This window comes from Helianthus annuus, chromosome 11 (genome assembly GCF_002127325.2).
Source record: "Helianthus annuus cultivar XRQ/B chromosome 11, HanXRQr2.0-SUNRISE, whole genome shotgun sequence".
NCBI lineage: Eukaryota > Viridiplantae > Streptophyta > Magnoliopsida > Asterales > Asteraceae > Helianthus > Helianthus annuus.
Window position 1 is genome coordinate 180,447,130 of NC_035443.2, and position 18,876 is coordinate 180,466,005.

Genomic DNA, 18,876 nt, shown 5'->3' on the forward strand with positions numbered 1-18,876 from the left:
AAATAATTAAGACATGCTTTTAAATTATATCCGTATATAAAAAATATATCTTCAAGAAATCAAACTCTTCATATACATGTACAAGCCTTTTATGCTATATAATTAGTTTTAAAAGGTTTAAGAATAACTATTATACAAATTCTGACTCATTTTATGCATGTTAATGTTTTTCTCTGTCTTTGTTTTATATAAAATGTTTGTAACTAATACAATAATGGCCTAATATGTTAGCAGATTAGATCAGTATATAAATCTATTATTATTTGGTTTGAAATTACAAGTTAAAAGTAATATGGAAATGATGGATAATTATCTGAAATTAACCGAAACTGAACCATAACCGAGCTTCATAACCGAGTAATCGAAACCAAAGTTCAGTTATGGTAATGGAAATCCCATAACCGAAGCTAGCGGATATGGTTATGAATAAAGATAAAAACCGAATTAAACCGCACTTGCACACCCTAATTTAAGTTGTGTACTTATGTTATTATACTAAATAAAAGCATAAACACATTTAACAGATTTGGTTGCAATATGCATCCTGATTAATATTGGCCGAATTTTCGTTATTGTTATAGGATGAAGATGTATACCATCATACGATGATATGTTATGAATTAGACTCAGGGGCAGACATAGCCTTTTGGTAGAAGTAGCACCCGCTACCTTTCAACTTTTACGACAAAGTGCAATTTTTTGTAACTTTTTTTTTTTTTTTGCATTTCGTGATTCCCTGAGACCTTGAAAAAAGTTGCGCTACCTCAGAGATTATTTTAAGCTACCGCTAAAAACGTGCTTTTATTGAAAGCTCTATCGCAAAATTATGATCAAAAGCCCAATAATAAATGGTTAAAAGCCCATTGTATATAATCTTAAAATGCATGGTCGGTGGTTTTGACCATGCATTTTTCTAATTCATCACCTAACTTTAAAGATTTTCCAATACACCCCAAACTTTATAGACTTTCTAATTCATCCCCAACTCTAAAGATTTCAAATTCACCACAAACTTTAGAGATTTTCTATTTGTCCTTTAACTTTATAGATTTTCTAATTCATTCCTCATTTTTTGGTAAGTGGCACCTTAACACCTAACTTTTGATAATTAACAACTTTGATTCGTCCTATTTTTTTCTACTTAATAACTTCACACCTCATCTTCTTCAACATTTCAATTCTTTTGTTTAAAATTACTTTTATGACTTGACATCACAACGTGCGAGACATTATACTTTTCTTTATTTATGCTTAACCACATGAATGTCACGTCAGGCGCAAGCATTACACGTTAATTTCTACTTAATAACTTCACACCTCATCTTCTCCAACATTTCAAATTCTTTTGTTTAAATTACTTTTACGACTTCACACCACAATGTGCGAGACATTATACTCTTCTTTATCTATGCCTAACCACGTTAATGTGACGAACGTAACGTGTGTGACAAAGTAAAAAACAAGTCACGTCATGCGCGGATATCACACGTTTAAGTCATCATCGTAATACATGTAACAACGCGCCTAACACAACGATGCCGCTATAACGCGCGGCACGGGTCAAAAATCTAGTTATAATTAAAATTCAATAATACCAGATAAACACAAAATATTAAAAGCCAAGGGTTGGCTAAAAACCCAAATTACTGGGTTCTTTTGATTTTTGAAACCCGAACAAAACAACACGCGCCCTCTCAATTCAAGATCATCAACAATGATCCACTTTGCCACTCACCCACCTCAGGTTGCCCTCAGCCTCCGCCGGTCATTGCTTAGGCCACCGCCGCCCTCCGCCTCCGCTTTCATGATTCCACGCCTCCATTGTAAGTTGTATAGAGGTATTATTCTACTTTTGCCTAAATTCTTATTGGTTATGTGGGATATAATTTTATATGGAATTGGTAGGGGATTATCAGATTATGTGCAATTGGTTTTAGGGTTTAAGTGCAATTGATTTTAGATTTCTAAGGTTTATGTCATTTTGTACAATTTATTAGGGTTTATGACTTTTATGTGTAAATGTGCACTTGATTATAGTTTACATTTTGTTTCTTTTTTTCTTTTTTTTTTTTTGAAAGGCAAATTTGGATCACTGACGGACCACTGGAGTATCATCGTGCCACCAGTAGAACCACCCGATCATATCAATCTCCACTAGACAATAATGCCTATACACCAATTCAGGAGGAAACCCAATAAATCTGGGAAAAACCCCCTTTGTGGGAATCGAACCCATGACCTAATGGTCATAAGCCTTATCCCACCACCAAGATACCACTAGGCTATAATGCCATTTGGAACTTGGAAGATGAAACAAGTTCTAAACAAGTTCTTAGTAGCAATCTTTTTAAAAGAAAATTCCAAGTAAATGATGATATTGGTCCAAGTTCAAATTTTGCTAACAAGCCTAGTGATATGCAAGAAAATGATGATATTGGTCCAATAGTTAATGGGTCAGATTATGTGGGATGGTTCTGAGTCAGTCGGATCCAACTGGGTCGAGCTAGATTGCAGGAAATATTCACTGCATATTTTTTCTTCACTGCACAGTTTTGAGCAAGTAGTACCAACCAATCAAATGTTTTTTTTTTTATTTTTTTGCATATTATGTGGAAACAATATGGCACCATCACAAACTTGTTCATGTCATGCTACAAAGGAAATTTTCCATATTTATCAAAGATAAAGTTAATACAGTTTGTGACGGGTTTCGATGATAAGCATGCAGTGAATCAACATTCATACCTATAAGAACATAATTTTAACAAGAGAAACATAAAACTTCATTCATACTTCTTGCAATAGATTACAACGATGTGTTACACAAAGAATCATCTAAATCAACATTCAGGGTGTCATGTCTGGTGGAGCCTTGACACACCTCCAGCCTTATCATTCTTAACGGGTGATTCGCTCACACTACCACATCAGAACCAAGTATATGATCATGTTCTTTAAACGGACCTGCCTACCGAGCTGCTTCCGGTGAAGACTAAAATATGGCTAAAATTGTCATGTACGAACTTAGATCGGACGAAACTTGATGCCACGTACAATAAGGCCCGACATAGTCCCTTCATAAGTTATGAGTTTCAAATTAACAAAAAGATGATCATTTTTAAGCTCATAATTTGAGTTGAATTTCCACACAATAACCTCCATCCATCCATCTTTCCTCTGTCTTGGAACCCAGTCAGTATCGCGTACATTCCAGGGGTTTGTATGTCTAAAATAAAGAATTCCCGTCTCTTTGCTTCTCCAGTTGAATAAATCTCGTACTATCACCGGACCATGCAACCCACAACACTTCTCTGAAAGCTTGAACACAAGGTAGCACGCATATTGGGTGTTTGCTGACAACATTTGACTTTTAATCTTGCACTTGATTTGCAATATTTGTTGTCGTGAACACTCAACTGCGTCAGTAAATCTGCATGTATGACATATAAAACTTTCATAGTCCACCTACTTAACTGACATGAACTTACAGCACAAGGAGTAGTGTTACATGGCCTCGTAGATTTGGTGGGTGTCATTGGACTATTGGGCCCATTTGGCATTTCATTGGACTATATATACTCATTTACATTAAGAGCCTGACTTAAGCATATAATAGTGGGCCCAATCACAATTCACGTGTGTGTGATAGTGATGATACATACCATTCCAAGAAGCTAGTAATCATCACTCAAGTGACCACCATCAAATGCTTGATATTAAAAAAAAAATGGTGGGCCCCAGCTGTGTTTTGGTTTATTATCATAACAAAAATCTTTTTTTTTTCTTTAAAATTTTAGACATTTAAATAATGATAATTTTACTCAAAATTTATAACACCTATTAAAATCAGTTTCCTTTTGTTTATAATTACAGTTGTAAAACTTTAACCAAATTACTGCTTTTATAAACTTTTACAGGACTTTGACTAATTAGTTCTTATTAAAATTTAATAAAACTTTAACCATGTCAGTTTTTAAAACTTCTATCACACTTTTTGACCGTTTTAGTTATATAAACATTAAACATTTTATTCTTTGATAAATTCTCAATAAACTTTGAACCGGTTAGCTTTGTTATAAACTTATACAATAAAACTAAATGATTATCAGAAACAAATATGAAGAAATTAGGGAACAAACCCGGATTGGATTGATAGCATATCTTCATTTGCAGAAAGCAACTCATCTTTCTTTTTCTCTATTTGACATAACGAGAACGAAATCGTGTGATCTTTCTTTTCCTTCATCGGATTTGGCAAGAACCACAACTGTTTGATCAAAGATTAAGACTTAGTTAATAATACAAAAAAAAAAAAAAACAAAACAAACAAGAACCCCAATCTTATTCTACAATACAGGCTCTTCTTAGAAAAAGTTTCATCATAATTAGGCGGAAATTTTCACACCTTATTCGCCTTCGATTTTGATTTCAAGGCTTGATGGTCTTCCGTTAAGTTTTCAATTTCTTCGTGTTTTACCTGCATAATTAAGACAAAATTGAAAACGTTTAATTGATAGAACAATATATAATCGGAGCCAGATGGTAATTTGAAACTTGCATTGTTAATTGCTTGAAACTGAATGCCTTCAATGTAGATGGAATCAGTTCCACAATAGCATCGTGAAAAGCTTTCAAGTAGAACCTCAAAATCAGTATCTTTTTTGTGATTCAAGAATTGAAATAATTCAATCATCATCCACCCATCTTCTCTCCATGTTGCGAAATATGCATTCAAGCTTTTGTTCCCCATTTTGTACTTTAGGTTCACATACATCCGCTTAGCTTGAGATTTTCTTGGACCACGAAATCTAAAGATGAGATGAACTTTGTAATTGACACTTGGAGATAAATATTGTGTTCTTATCTTGATCTGAATATTCAGATTCGAAATATAAAACATCTTTGCTACTTTCGGAAACCTGATTCAACCATTGAATGAGTTAGGCCATGTTAATCATTTTTGTTAAATAAAAGAATGGCTTCAAGATGTTTGTCATTTATAAAACTGAAAATAGATTATCATACAAAATGCACAAGTGAATGAAAGAGGAACCTTGATTCTGGAAGAGATCGCCATTTAGGTAACAAATAGTTATATGAAAATCTTTTTGCTGATATCATTTCATTTCTTTCTTTGTTACTTCCGAGTGAAAACAACTGTTGCACAAAAAAAAAAAATAAGAAAAAGAACTTAAAACCCCTTGCACAGTTATTAAATCGTGAAGTATTTGAAATTCATAAACCATTTGATGGTAAGTGAAATGAAATACGAGGAGTGGGTTACCACTTTGTCATCTTGTAGGAGGATTCCTTTAGAGAACATATGGTAGAGACCCTTTTTCGTTATTTGCTTATAGATTTGTGGATTTTTTGACACCTTGATTATTTCTTTGTAGTCTATAGGCAGCTTGGGCTCCCATATTTCGTAATCCTCCTATACATTTAATAATTAAACTATCAAAGAAAGTTCATTTAATATGTTATTGGTTTTCATTCTGAATGCTGATACGTGATACTTTTTTTTACACAACAAAAGTTGATTTCAGGTACAAAATAGCACGTTCACCTTTTAAGAAAGGGTCTACCTATTTTCACACTAACAAAGCTATTTATACACCAAATCCTACAAGTACCTAGGCTGCGTATAAGTTGCATAGAATTCAGAGTCTGCCCAACAATCATTGGTACAGACAACTGACGGGTAGTTCAAAGGATGACCCTTGAGTGTTTTAAAATGATAAAAAATCCCATGCTTAATTCGGTTAAATTGTGGAACTTGGTAACTACGGGATAGTTGGCTTTGCAGGTGAAGAGGAGCAATCGAGATATCATGGGAGGAATTAGGATTGGGTATTGACTGATTGGTCATCGGGTAACAATCTCACGTTCTAGGAATCCGAGTACTTAGTTCCCTTTTATCACAAACAAGTAACTACACATGAACTATGTCTATGTGGTTCTTTCTAGTAGGATTAAAGCATGAATGTCAATTGAAATCGGAAGTCTAGGATGGTCATTTGTCTCTAAATTGTTTACAAAACCAATTCTCAATTCGCAATTTAATTAGTAATCTTAGTTTTAAAATCAAACAATCCAACTCTTTGAATTTACTTTCCTTGCAATTAGTTTAATCTTAGTTAACTTAGATATACATTTAGATAACATACATTCCACAAACTTCATGTGTTCGATACCTACTTACCGCTATCTAATAGTTGTATTTGGTTTAAATTTGAGTGAGACTTCAACCTCACGTCAACAACCAGGGTATATATACGTAATGTATATAACGCATCAGAATATTGTTTGGTTATTATGATGTATTTGTGGTATAAATTCTCACCCGGTTCCAACGTTAAATCGCTTAATATATAACCGTTAATGTGTTACCATTAATATTATATACCGTTAAATTTTATTTGAAAAACGTATACATGGTTCAAATATATTATATTGTTATCGTTTAAATTAAATTATTATACCACGTCTAGTGCGGTTTGAATGCTATAAACGTTAAATATCATAGGTGTGGTTTAGGTCCCGTGATACAAGACCTATAGGGAACCTATACGAGACTTATACTATACACTATACGATACGATGCAATACGATACTTCACTATAGGATACCATAGAACACCCGTATAGGCCTATAGGTGTAGTATAAGTCCCGTATAGGCCTATAGGCATATACAAGACCAATAGGGAACCTATACGAGACTTATACTATACACTATACGAAACGATACGATGCAATACAATACAATACTATACGAAACCATATAACAATTGTATAGGCCTATAGGTGTAGTATACGTCCCGTATAGGCCTATAGACATATACAAGACCTATATGAGACTTATACAAGATTTATACGAGACTTATACTATACGATACAATACTTAAAAATGTTTTTTTAAAGTACTTATTATAAAACTTTGCTAAAACAATAAATAAAGAATAAAATTGTTTTCTAAAAAAAATACACCCTTTATATACGCTGCGTCCAGGCCTCTACGCGGCGTATATAAAGGGTCAAAAAGACAATGTTACCCCTGTTTTGGATACGTATAGCCCCCCAATCCAGGGGTAAAATGGTCTTTTTTACTATACGCCGCGTATAGCCCTGTATGAGGCGTATATATGGGGCATGTTTGGTAAAAAAGACCATTTTACCCCTGGGTTGGGGGCTATACACTACCCAAACCAGGGGTAAAATTGTCTTTTTGACCATTTATATACGCTACATATAGACCTATACGCAACGTATATAAAGGTTTTTTTTAAATACATTTATACAATCTTGATGGTTTTAGTAAAGTTTTATAAAAAAAAAGTTTTCTATTTTAAATAAATAAAAAGTAAGTATTTCTTACAAGCTTTTTTATACAACATTAATCATTTTTATTCGATAAATATCGTATCATATAGGTGTAGTATAGGTCACGTATTGACCTCGTATAAGCCTAAGTGTGATATCGCAGCGTATAACGTAGTATATGTCACGTATAGGTGTAGTATCGTAATGTATAAGCCTCGTATAGAACTATAGATGTAGTATCGTGGGCATATATAAGACCTATAAGGGACCTATACGAGACTTATACTACATTATATGATACGATACGATACTATACTATACGATATAACACCCGTATAGGCCTATAGGTGTAGTATAGGTCTCGTATAGTACTATAGGTGTGGTTTAGGTCCAATATAGGCCTATAGGCACATACAATACCTATAGGGAACCTATACGAGACTTATACCATACACTCTATGATACAATACGATGCAATAGGAAACGATACTATAGGATACCAAACAACACCCGTATAAGCCTATAGGTGTAGTATAGGTCCCTAATAGACCTATAAGCATATACAAGACCTATAGGGAACCTATACGAGACTTATACTATATACTATACGACACGATGCAATACGATACATTACTATAGGATACCATACAACACCGGTATAGGCCTATAGGTGTAGTATAAGTCCCTTATAGGCCTATATGCATATACAAGACATATAGGGAACCTATATGAGACTTATACTATTACACTATACGAAATGATATGATGCAATACTATAGGATACTATAGAACACCCGTATAGGCCTATAGGTGTAGTATAGGTCCCGTATTGGCCTATAGGCATATACAAGACCTATATGAGACTTATACGAGGTTTATACGAGACTTATATTATACGATACGATACTTAAAAATGTTTTTTTTTAAAGTACTTATTATAAGACTTTGCTAAAACGATAAATAATGAATAAAATTGTTTTCTAAAAAATACACCCTTTATATACGCCGCGTCTAGGCCTATACGCGGCGTATATAAAGGGTCAAAAAGATAATTTTACCACATGTTTGGGATTAAACAAAACTACCCTTTATATACGCTATGTATAGACCTCTACGCCGCGTATATAAAGGGTCAAAAGGACAATGTTACCCCTGTTTTGGATACGTATAGCCCCCAATCCAAGGGTAAAATGGTCCTTTTACTATACGCCGCGTATAGCCCTGTATGTGGCGTATATATGGGGCATGTTTGGTAAAAAGACCATTTTACCCCTGGGTTGGGGGCTATACACAGCTCAAACTCCGGGTAAAATTGTCTTTTTGACCATTTATATATGCTGCATATAGACCTATACGCAGCGTATATAATGGTTTTTTTAGATACATTTATACAATCTTGATGGTTTTAGTAAAGTTTTATAAAAAGTTTTCTATTTTAAATAAATAAACAAGTAAGTATTTCTTACAAACTTTTTTATACAACATTAATCATTTTTATACGATAAATATCGTATAGGTGTAGTATAGGTTACGTATTGACCTCGTATAAGCCTATAAGTGTGATATTGTAATGTATAGCGTACTATATGTTACGTATAGGAGTAGTATTGTATTGTATTGTATTGTATAAGCCTCGTATAGAACTATAGGTGTAGTATCGTAGGCATATACAAGACCTATAAGGGACCTATACGAGACTTATACTACATTATACGATACGATACGATACTATACTATAGTATACGATACGATATAATACCTGTATAGGCCTATAGGTGTAGTATAGGTCTCGTATAGTACTACATGTGTGGTTTAGGTCCCATATAGGCCTATAGGCACATACAAGACCAATAGGGAACCTATACGAGACTTATACCATAGACTATATGATACGATACGATGCAATATGATACGATACTATAGGATACCATACAAGACCCGTATAAGTCTATAGGTGTAGTATAGGTCCCTTATAGGCCTATATGCATATACAAGACCTATAGGAACCTATACGCGACTTATACTATACACTATATGATACGATATGATGCAATACGATACTATAGGATACCATAGAACACCCGCATGGGCCTATAGGTGTAGTATAGGTCCCGTATAGGAAAATATAGGCATATACAAGACCTATGGGGAACCTATACGAGACTTATACTATACGCTATACGATACGATACGATGCAATACGATACAATATTATTGGATTCAATAGAACACTTGTATAGGGTTATTGGTGTAGTATAGGTCCCGTATAGGCCTATAGGCATATACAAGACCTATATGAGACTTATACGAGGTTTATACGAAACTTATACTATACGATACGATACTTGAAAATGCTTTTTTTAAAAGTACTTATTATAGAACTTTGCTAAAACGATAAATAATGAATAAAATTGTTTTCTAAATAAAATACACCCTTTATATACACTGCGCTTAGGCCTATACGCGGCCTATATAAAGCGTCAAAAAGATAATTTTACCACAGGTTTGGGGTCAAAAAACAGCCCTTTATATACGTTGCGTATAGACCTATGTGCAGCGTATATAAAGGGTCAAAAAGATAATGTTACCCCTGTTTTTGGCTGTATATAGCCCCCAATCCCGGGTGAAATGGTCTTTTTTTTACGATACGCCGCATATAGTCCTGTATGTGGCGTATATATGGGGCAAGTTTGGTAAAAAATGCCATTTTACCCCTGGGTTGGGGGCAATACGCAGCCCAAACCAGGGGTAAAATTGTCTTTTTAACCCTTTATATATGTTGCGTATAGACTTATACGCAGCATATAAAAAGGTTTTTTTAGTTTAGAAACATTTATACAATATTGATGGTTTTAGTAAAGTTTTGTAAAAAAAAGTTTGCTATTTTAAATAAATAAAAAAGTAAATATTTCTTACAAACTTTTTTATACAACATTACATTTTTATAGGATAAATATCATATAGGTGTAGTATCGTCACGTGTAGGTGTAGTGTCGTATGGTATAAGTCCCGTATAAGCCTCGTATAGAACTATAGATGTAGTATTGTAGGCATATACAAGACGTATAAGGGACATATACGAGACTTATACTACACTATACGATACGATACAATATACTATACTGTACGATATAACACTTGTATAGGTCTATAGGTGTAGTATAGGTCTCGTATAGTACCATAGGTGTGGTTTAGGTCCCGTATAGGCCTATAGGCATATACAAGACCTATAGGAAACCTATACGAGACTTATACCATAGGTGTGGTTTAGTATGGAAACGGTGTAATATATTCAAACCGTACCCGGGTATTTTATAATAATTAACGGTATAAAAATTTAAAACTACTATAATATTTTAATTTAGACGTTATAGTATGGAAACACGGTAGAATATATTTGAACCGTACCCGAGTAATTTAATAAAATTGGGTGAGGTTCCTGTAAAATTTGTCTTTTTCGTGAGAAGTGTGAGAAGGGAAAGAAATTGACATGTGGGCATCATGTTTTGAACTTATGCATGATGTTTTGGGTTGTTTTGGCAAGAAAAACACCAAACATAACAATTTAAATCACAATGCAACATATTATGGACATGAAATTCAAAAACACTATTTAACACTTGAAACACACTACTTAACATTCTTGGCATGGTGTTTTAAGTTTTAAGCCTAGAATTCATTGCATTGTGTCTTAAATTGTTATGTTTTGTGTTTTTCTTCCCAAAATAACCCAAAACATTATGCCTAAGTCCAAAACATGATGTCTACATCTGAATTTTTATGCCTTCTCACACTTCTCACGAAAATGATTTTTTTACAGGATCCTAAAACTAATAAATTAACGGTATAAAAATCTTAAATGGTATAATATTCGAACTGCACTGAGACTTGGTAAAATAATTTAATTTAAATGGAATAGTATTGAAACGGTATAAAATATTCAAACCGTACCCGGTTATTTGAAACTATTTACGGTGTACACAAGTATTTAAAAATAACTAACGGTATGATATTTAAACTTTTATAGCATTCAAACCGCGCTAGACGTGGTATAATATTTTAACTTAAACGTTAACAATATAATATTTTTGAACCATATATACATTGTTTTAAAAAAATTTAACGATATTTAATTTTAATGGTATAACATTAACGGTTATATATTTTAAGCGATTTAACTTTGGAAACGTGTGAGAATTTATACCACAAATACATCAAAATAACCAAACAAGTTATATACGTTGCGTATAGCTCTATGTGCGGCGTATATAAACCCTGGTTGTCTGTGCCAATGATTGTTGGGCAAGCTCTGAATTCCATGCAACTTATACACTATGTATAGCTCTATACGCTGCATATAGGTGTAACCCTATACGCTGAGTATAGCTCTATACGCAGCGTATATAAACCCTAAGTGTGAAAATAGGCAGCCTTGGTGTGTGAATAGTTTCAGCCTTAAGAAATATTATTTCTTAACCGTTACTTGCATTAATATTTTTCTTGAGGTTCAACAATTGATATTTTTTTCTTGCTTTTATTTCTTGATGTGCTTATACAACTCTTTAAAATAGTTTTCTTACAAATGTACTTGAAGTAGGAAGCTAACTAAAATAGATGTATGAAAACTTACCTGAAATTCCAATGCCTTTTGAAGCTGTATTATTATTTGGTCTATATCTGGCCGCTCAAACCAGTCAACATGTACGCATTGAATTGCGATCATTTGAAATGTAGTCAATGATTTTGGGGTAATTTGTTCCTTTATACCCTCAAATATCATCTTTTCAAGGTTGCCTACTTCATTGTAGTATCTTACAACAAAAGGACCTAATGATTGAGAGTGATCCGTACATCCCTCTTCCCATGCCAATCTCCCGCACAACATCTCAAATAAAATCACACCTAATGAATATATATCCGATTCTTGTAATAAGAAACCCTCATGTTGTTCGTAGTATGGGCCAATGTATCCTAGCGAGGTGCCGGCATTATCATAAACATGTTCAGCTCTTTCAACAATTGATGCTCTGCAAAAGAATTCCAAATTAGAAATTTTAGCATTCCAATCACCATCAAGTAGAATGCTACCACTTCTAATGTCCCTATGCATCATCGAATCCTGTTGCTCTACACCACCTTCATGAAGAAATTTTAATCCAGTTGCAACATCAATGCATATCTTGAGGCGTTTCATCCACGTAAGACTAGGATTGTCCAAATGTTTAGCAAGACTTCCGTTATAGGCATGCTCATAAACGATGATTTTTTCATTCATTTTGTTACAGTAGCCTACAAGACCAATGATATTCTCATGATTATATTTGAGAAGAGTTTCAAACTCCGTCAAAAACTGTATACGTCCTTGATGATACTTTTCATCCCACCGCTTTACAACAACGCGGGTACATTCATAAGCATGATCTACTTCTCCTTCATAAAGCTTCCAAAATCTTCCTTCTCCAATGCAATTGCAATCACTAAAGTTTTGTGTACCCAGTTTTATAGTTGTAAGTGATATATGAAGGTTGTCCTTGTAATTTTTCTGTGAATCATAGCACTTAAAAAAATCAACTTTGTAATTACAAAAAATTACATACAATTGCAATATGCAACAATTGTAATAGAAAAATTACCTACTGGTAATTAAAGCACTAATACTGCATTTAAAAAAACAAGGGATAATGGATTTTAATAATTCATATTATTGCCATTTGGCCGGCAACGGTCTCAACTTCAAAAATTTCATTGGCGGTCCCATCTTTTCAAACATTGGTTTTTAATGGACCCTGACTAACAGAACTCTAACGTCGTTAGTCTCTAGTCGCCGAAAAAACGTCTTTGGTCAGAGAAACGTTCCTAAAGGTCCGATCTATGGTTACAAACAGGTTTAGGACGAAAACTTTGAGCTTTCCGGCTAAAAGGTTGACATTTCCGGCCAAAAAGAAGTTTTCTGATGAAAAAAGAGTTTTTCCCGGCGACCTTAATAGGCTTTTTACTAGAAAAGGTTTCTAAAGGTGCGTAATAAAGTAACAAAGAGGTTTGAGACGAAAAAGTTGAGTTTTCCGGCCAAAAATGTTTTTTCAGCTACCGAAGACTAACGACGTTAGAGTTCTGTTAGTCGGCATCTAAAAAGGCCAATATGTGAAAAGCTGGGACCGCCAGCGAGAATTTTTGAAATTGGGACCATTGCAGGCCAACGAACAATAGTTGGGATTATTAAAATTATTATTCCAAAAAACAATTAAATAAAAAAATAATTAAATAAAAAATACCATTAACTAAAAAAATATGTATGTGTGTAAGCACATTGGATTTAATAATTAAACCATCTAACGTACTCAAAGACAGAGAAATATTTTTTTTTTCAAATTTAGTATGCAATTGCAATATGCAACAACCGTATTCTAATTTTTATATTGGTCATGATATTTAATGTAAAAAGGACTAGTTGTTAACTAAATTGTATACTAGTTTCAATTTTTTGTCTTATGGACGTAAAAAATAAAAATAATACCTGTCAAATAAAGTTTACAAGATTTGTATTATTTAGAGTAAATTACAAGTTTTGTCCTTTATGTTTACATCAAATTTTAGGTGCTGTCCTTTAGCGCAAAAGTTGATAGTCGGTGTCCTTTATCTTTCAAAATATTGCATGTTATGTCCTTTAACCCTAACTCAGTTAGATTTTTTTGTTAATATGATCATGTGACTTGCACATGAGGATATGTTTGTCATTTTATCTTGCAGGGGCTATCTTGAAATAAATTATTAGTCAGGGACTATATGTAAAACAATCAAAAATAAAAAAAATAAAAAAAGAAATATTAAAACTCTCTCTTCTCTCTCTCTCATCACTTCTCCCTAAGCGCAGCTTTCTTATCAGCTCTAGTTTCAGATGCTCTGTTTCCCTTCGATATCCTTTTCATTTTCAGGTGATAGATATGATGAGAGGTGACAAATCAAGGAGGCCAGGTTATGGGTCAAACAGGTTGTTTTATGCGTGTGCCGTCATCGGACTCTGCTACAGACCGTCATCGGACTCTGCTACAGACGACGGCGCATCATCGTCACCATCGTCATCGGAAAAGTAAAAATCAAAATCATCGTCTTAGAGAATTTGCTGGGGGTGAGGTTTGAAAAGAGGATAAGAATCTGAAACGGATCTGGTGTATAACGAGGTTGTGTAAAGAAAGATTGGAAAGGAGGGAGAGGTTTTGTAAGCATTTGATTCCGGCTTCGAAGTCGCTGATGAAATTGAGCTCTACAATTTTCATTTTGATCTTCACTGATGATAAGAGGATTTGTGAAAAAAGCATGGTAACTTCAATAAAGCTGTTTTTATTTTTGCATAATTTGAAAATAAAAGTTGCCTGTTTATGTCACGATCTTTGAATATCCGGAGTTGATTAAACCTTGAAGAAGGTTACTCAGAGAGATTTAGCAAGATAAACCATTGGGTGGTGTGGTGGAATTTGTGGTGTTCAGTAGGTGTGGCTAGTGGTGATGAAGGTTGTGGGGTGGTGGGTAACTGGGTAAAGTCTAAGAGAGAGAGAGAGAGAGAGTGAACGGCGAGGATATGGTGGTGGTGTGTCGGTGTAGCGGCGGTGTGTGGAGGCTGATGGTGGCGATGGAAAAGAGGGAGAGAGGGTGGTGGTGGTTTATGGTGGAATTGTTAGAGAGGGAGGGACTCAGATCAAGAGAGAGAATCAAGAGAGAGAGTGTGAGAGTTTTTATATATTTTTTATTTTTAAGTTTAATACAGAATAGCAAGGTTGGAGAACTCGCTAGTCGCTAGCGGGTCGGTGAGGTAGGGACTAGCGACTACTCGGGATTACTCGGGATTAATCGGGATTAATCGGATCGGACTTTTTATATATAATTTTAAGTTTTTATACATAGATACATATATTTTTATACGTAATTTTTTTAAGTGGACAAGTTTTGACCGGAATCTGGGAGGTTTTGGCTGGAATATGTGTTTTTTTCCGATTTTTTCTGATTTTTTCCGATTTTTTCCGATTTTTTTTGTTTTTTCCCGATTTTTTCCGATTTTTTCCCGACCGACTAGTCGCGATTAGGCCCGACTAGGGCCGATTAGGGCCGACTAGGCCGACTAGCGATTTTTTTACTGATTAGCTGAAAATTACTCAGTTGATGAGCGACTAGCGACTAGTCAGCGATTAATCGCCGACTAGTCGCGATTTTTGCAACCATGCAGAATAGCCCCTTGATATAATTAATCTTACAAAATAGTCCTTGGAAGGTGAAATTACAATAGTACCACATGACTAGATTTAACTAAAAAATCTAACTGTGTTTGGCCTAAAGGACAAAACGTGCAAGATTTTGAAAGATAAAGGACACCGCCTGTCTACTTTTGCGCTAAAGGACAACGTCTGAAATTTGATGTAAACATAAAGGACAAAACTTGTAATTTACTCTATTATATATTTAGTAGTTCTGATTCAAAATTATATTTTGTTTATCATGATTATTATCGAGAACTTGCATTAACTTTCCAGTAAAGTCTTACTATAGACAGGTTACTATGAGAAACTATTGTCACGGAATTATTCTTAAACTCTCGTACGACACTTAGAATACTTCTAAGTTCAGCCTTTTGGACAGGTTTGGTTATGTATAGCAGCGGAAGTCTTTGTTTGTGTAAACACAAGATTGTTGTTGTAGTGCAATACTACCACAAAGATGGTTATGTATTACTTGAACAAAATTACAAGTACAAAGTGTTTACAAGAAGTTGGGTTATGAATGAGTTACGAGGGGTCATCTCAAAATGAGACCTTCATCACCTATTTATACTTGTTCATACTAGTTTAGAGAATTCTTAACTAGAGAATTCCATACAAATATCTAGGATATTTATAAGCTGAATTCTAGAGAATTCCTTCAAAATATCCATGACTTCTAAGTGTTTTCATTGCATTCTATAGTGTTCTTGGCTGATCTAGAGTCTTCCGATGGTGTCAAGATGTTCCTGCAACTTGTAGGCTGTTCCGGAAACTTCCGGGCAACCCTAGACAAATCTTTAGTGTTCCGGAACCTTCGACAACTCCCGAAGAAAGCTGTGTATTTAGGCGGATCGTGTCACTATACTTCAAAACTATTAATATTTATATATGAAAGATAATTAATCTGATATCTCTCTTCATTCCACAAAACCTCTATCAATACAAAACTATCTCCACAAGATATGGAAGGAGATAAGTGTAAAATAAATTCAAATCTATCTATAAAATACAAAAGATATCGTCCTAATCTAATACACCCCCGCAGTTGAAGTTAGAGGAGGCCGAATGCTGAGACTGGATCTGAAGTCATCAAACAAGACCCGAGCTAGACCTTTGGTGAAGATGTCCGCAGTTCGATAACGAGATGGAAAATGAAGAACCCGAACAATACCACGCTGAACCAAATTACGAACAAAATGAATATCCAATTCAATATGTTTAGTACGTTGATGTTGAACCGGATTTCTAGAGAGATAAACTACACTAATATTATCACAATAGACAAGGCTAGCCCCGGGCAATGGCCTGCGTAATTCTAGTAGTAAATTTCGAAGCCAATAAATTTCTACAATGACGTTGGTGACACCCCTGTATTTAGCCTCGGCACTGGAGCGAGAAACAACCGTCTGGCGTTCAGAAGACCATGATAGACGATTGGAGCCCAAATAAACACAATAACCTGAGGTAGAACGCCGAGTGTAAGGGCAACCCGCCCAATCCGCATTTGTATAAGCCCGTAAAGTAAAGTCTGAAACATATCCGAGTGTGAGTCAATGAGAAGAGGTACCATGAAGATAGCGAATAATTCGCTTTAATTCATTCCAGTGATCAATCCATAGGGAATGCATATGCCTACAAATCTATTGAACTGCATAGCTGATGTTAGGACGAGTGAAGGTGAGATACTGAAGGGCACCCGCGAGACTCCGGTAGAGAGTAGGATTGTCAAAAAAGTACTGAAAGCAGCACTAAGTTTGGATTTAGTGTCCATAGGAGTAGTAACTAGCTTGCACGAAGACATTCCAGCCCGATCAAAAATGTCCACTACATAAGAGTGCTGAGAGAGAAACATACTGTCATGAGTATGAGTCACATTAATACCCAGAAAATGACTCAAAGGACCAAGATCTTTCATATCAAGTTCAGCCGCCAATTGATGCATGCGACGAACACATAATGTATCATGAGAAGTGGTGAGAATAATATCATCCACATAAATAAGTAAATAAGCAATATCACATCCATGATGATAGGTGAATAAGGAGTTGTCACACACGCTTTGTTGAAAACCAATCTCCGAAACAAACCAAAACAAAATCAGTAAATCTTTGGTACCATGCTCGTGGTGCCTGCTTCAATCCATATAAGGATTTCTTTAGTCGACACACATAATCCGGAAATCGTTGGTGACGAAAACCCATAGGTTGATACATACAGACTGTCTCATTTAGATGTCCATGTAAAAAAAGCATCAGTGACGTGATACGTGGTCGAAAACCGATGTTCTTTTATGTTTAAGTTTATGTTTTTACATAATTTTTAGTTTCAAATAGCCTACTCTTGATTGGTAACGAAGCTTACAACAACAACTACCATACCAGCATTCAGGCAGCACCATTCGAAGCATTGTACGGACGAAAATGTCGTTCACCTCTCTGTTGGGCTGATGTGGGTGACAGCCAGGTTATAGGCCCTGAACTTGTTCTTGAAACTTCCGAAAAGATTGTTCAAATCAGGAATCGTATGGCGCGCATGATCAACAGAAAAGTTACACCGATAAGCGTAGAAAACCTCTGGAGTTCGCAGTTAATGATCGTGTTATGTTGAAGGTCTCACCCTGGAAGGGTGTGGTGCGTTTTGGAAAATGCGGCAAGCTAAACCCTCGTTATGTAGGGCCATTCAAAATTCTGGAACGGATTAGTAAAGTGGCCTACAAGTTAGAGTTACCTGCTGAGTTGGGTAACATCCATGATGTGTTCCATGTGTCGCAATTAAAGAAGTGTTTATCTGATGAAACACTGGTCGTACCGTTTCAAGAGCTGAAGATCGACAAAAAGCTGCAGTTTATCGAAGAGCCAATAGAAATTATGGACCGGGAGGTCAAGGTCCGTAACCATAGTCGAATTTCGATTGTGAGAGTTCGTTGGAACTCAAGGCGTGGACCGGAGTTCACATGGGAACACGAGGATCAGATGAAGCTCAAGTACCCACATTTATTCCCAGATGACAAGTCCAAGTCTGGAAAATCTAAATCTGATGCAACTAGTGAATTTTGGGACGAAATTCCCATTCAAGTTGGGGATGATGTGGCACCCGCGGATAACACTCAGTCAACCTGATTTAACGTCGTATTATTTTGTGGATTGCTGTATTATTTTGTGGATTGCTTATCAAATTTCGGGGCGAAATTTCTTTCAAGTTGGGGATGATGTGATAACCCGATATTTCAAGTTCTTTCATTTATGTATCGCTTGTGTTGTAATTCTATTTTGGTGATTTGTTTGTGTATGAAACTTGTAACTGTTGA

General features: G+C 35.1%; 2 protein-coding genes across 2 annotated transcripts; both read right to left on the bottom strand.

The window, feature by feature from the left end:
• Nucleotides 1-2,759: 2,759 nt before the first annotated feature.
• On the bottom strand, nt 2,760-5,152 carry LOC110891333. Its single transcript, XM_022139021.2, has 5 exons — nt 5,054-5,152; nt 4,559-4,919; nt 4,406-4,477; nt 4,140-4,267; nt 2,760-3,430 (listed from the first exon to the last, which is right to left on the bottom strand). Exons 1-5 carry the CDS (start codon nt 5,119-5,121, stop codon nt 3,025-3,027), a joined length of 1,035 nt encoding a protein of 344 aa, XP_021994713.1. The 5' UTR covers nt 5,122-5,152; the 3' UTR covers nt 2,760-3,024.
• A 6,181-nt stretch (nt 5,153-11,333) lies between these two features.
• Nucleotides 11,334-17,139, bottom strand: LOC110888924 (receptor-like protein kinase FERONIA). Its single transcript, XM_022136420.1, has 3 exons — nt 17,029-17,139; nt 11,951-12,862; nt 11,334-11,360 (listed from the first exon to the last, which is right to left on the bottom strand). The coding sequence occupies exons 1-3, from the start codon at nt 17,137-17,139 to the stop codon at nt 11,334-11,336; spliced, it is 1,050 nt and encodes a 349-aa protein (XP_021992112.1).
• Between the last annotated feature and the right edge of the window lie 1,737 nt (nt 17,140-18,876).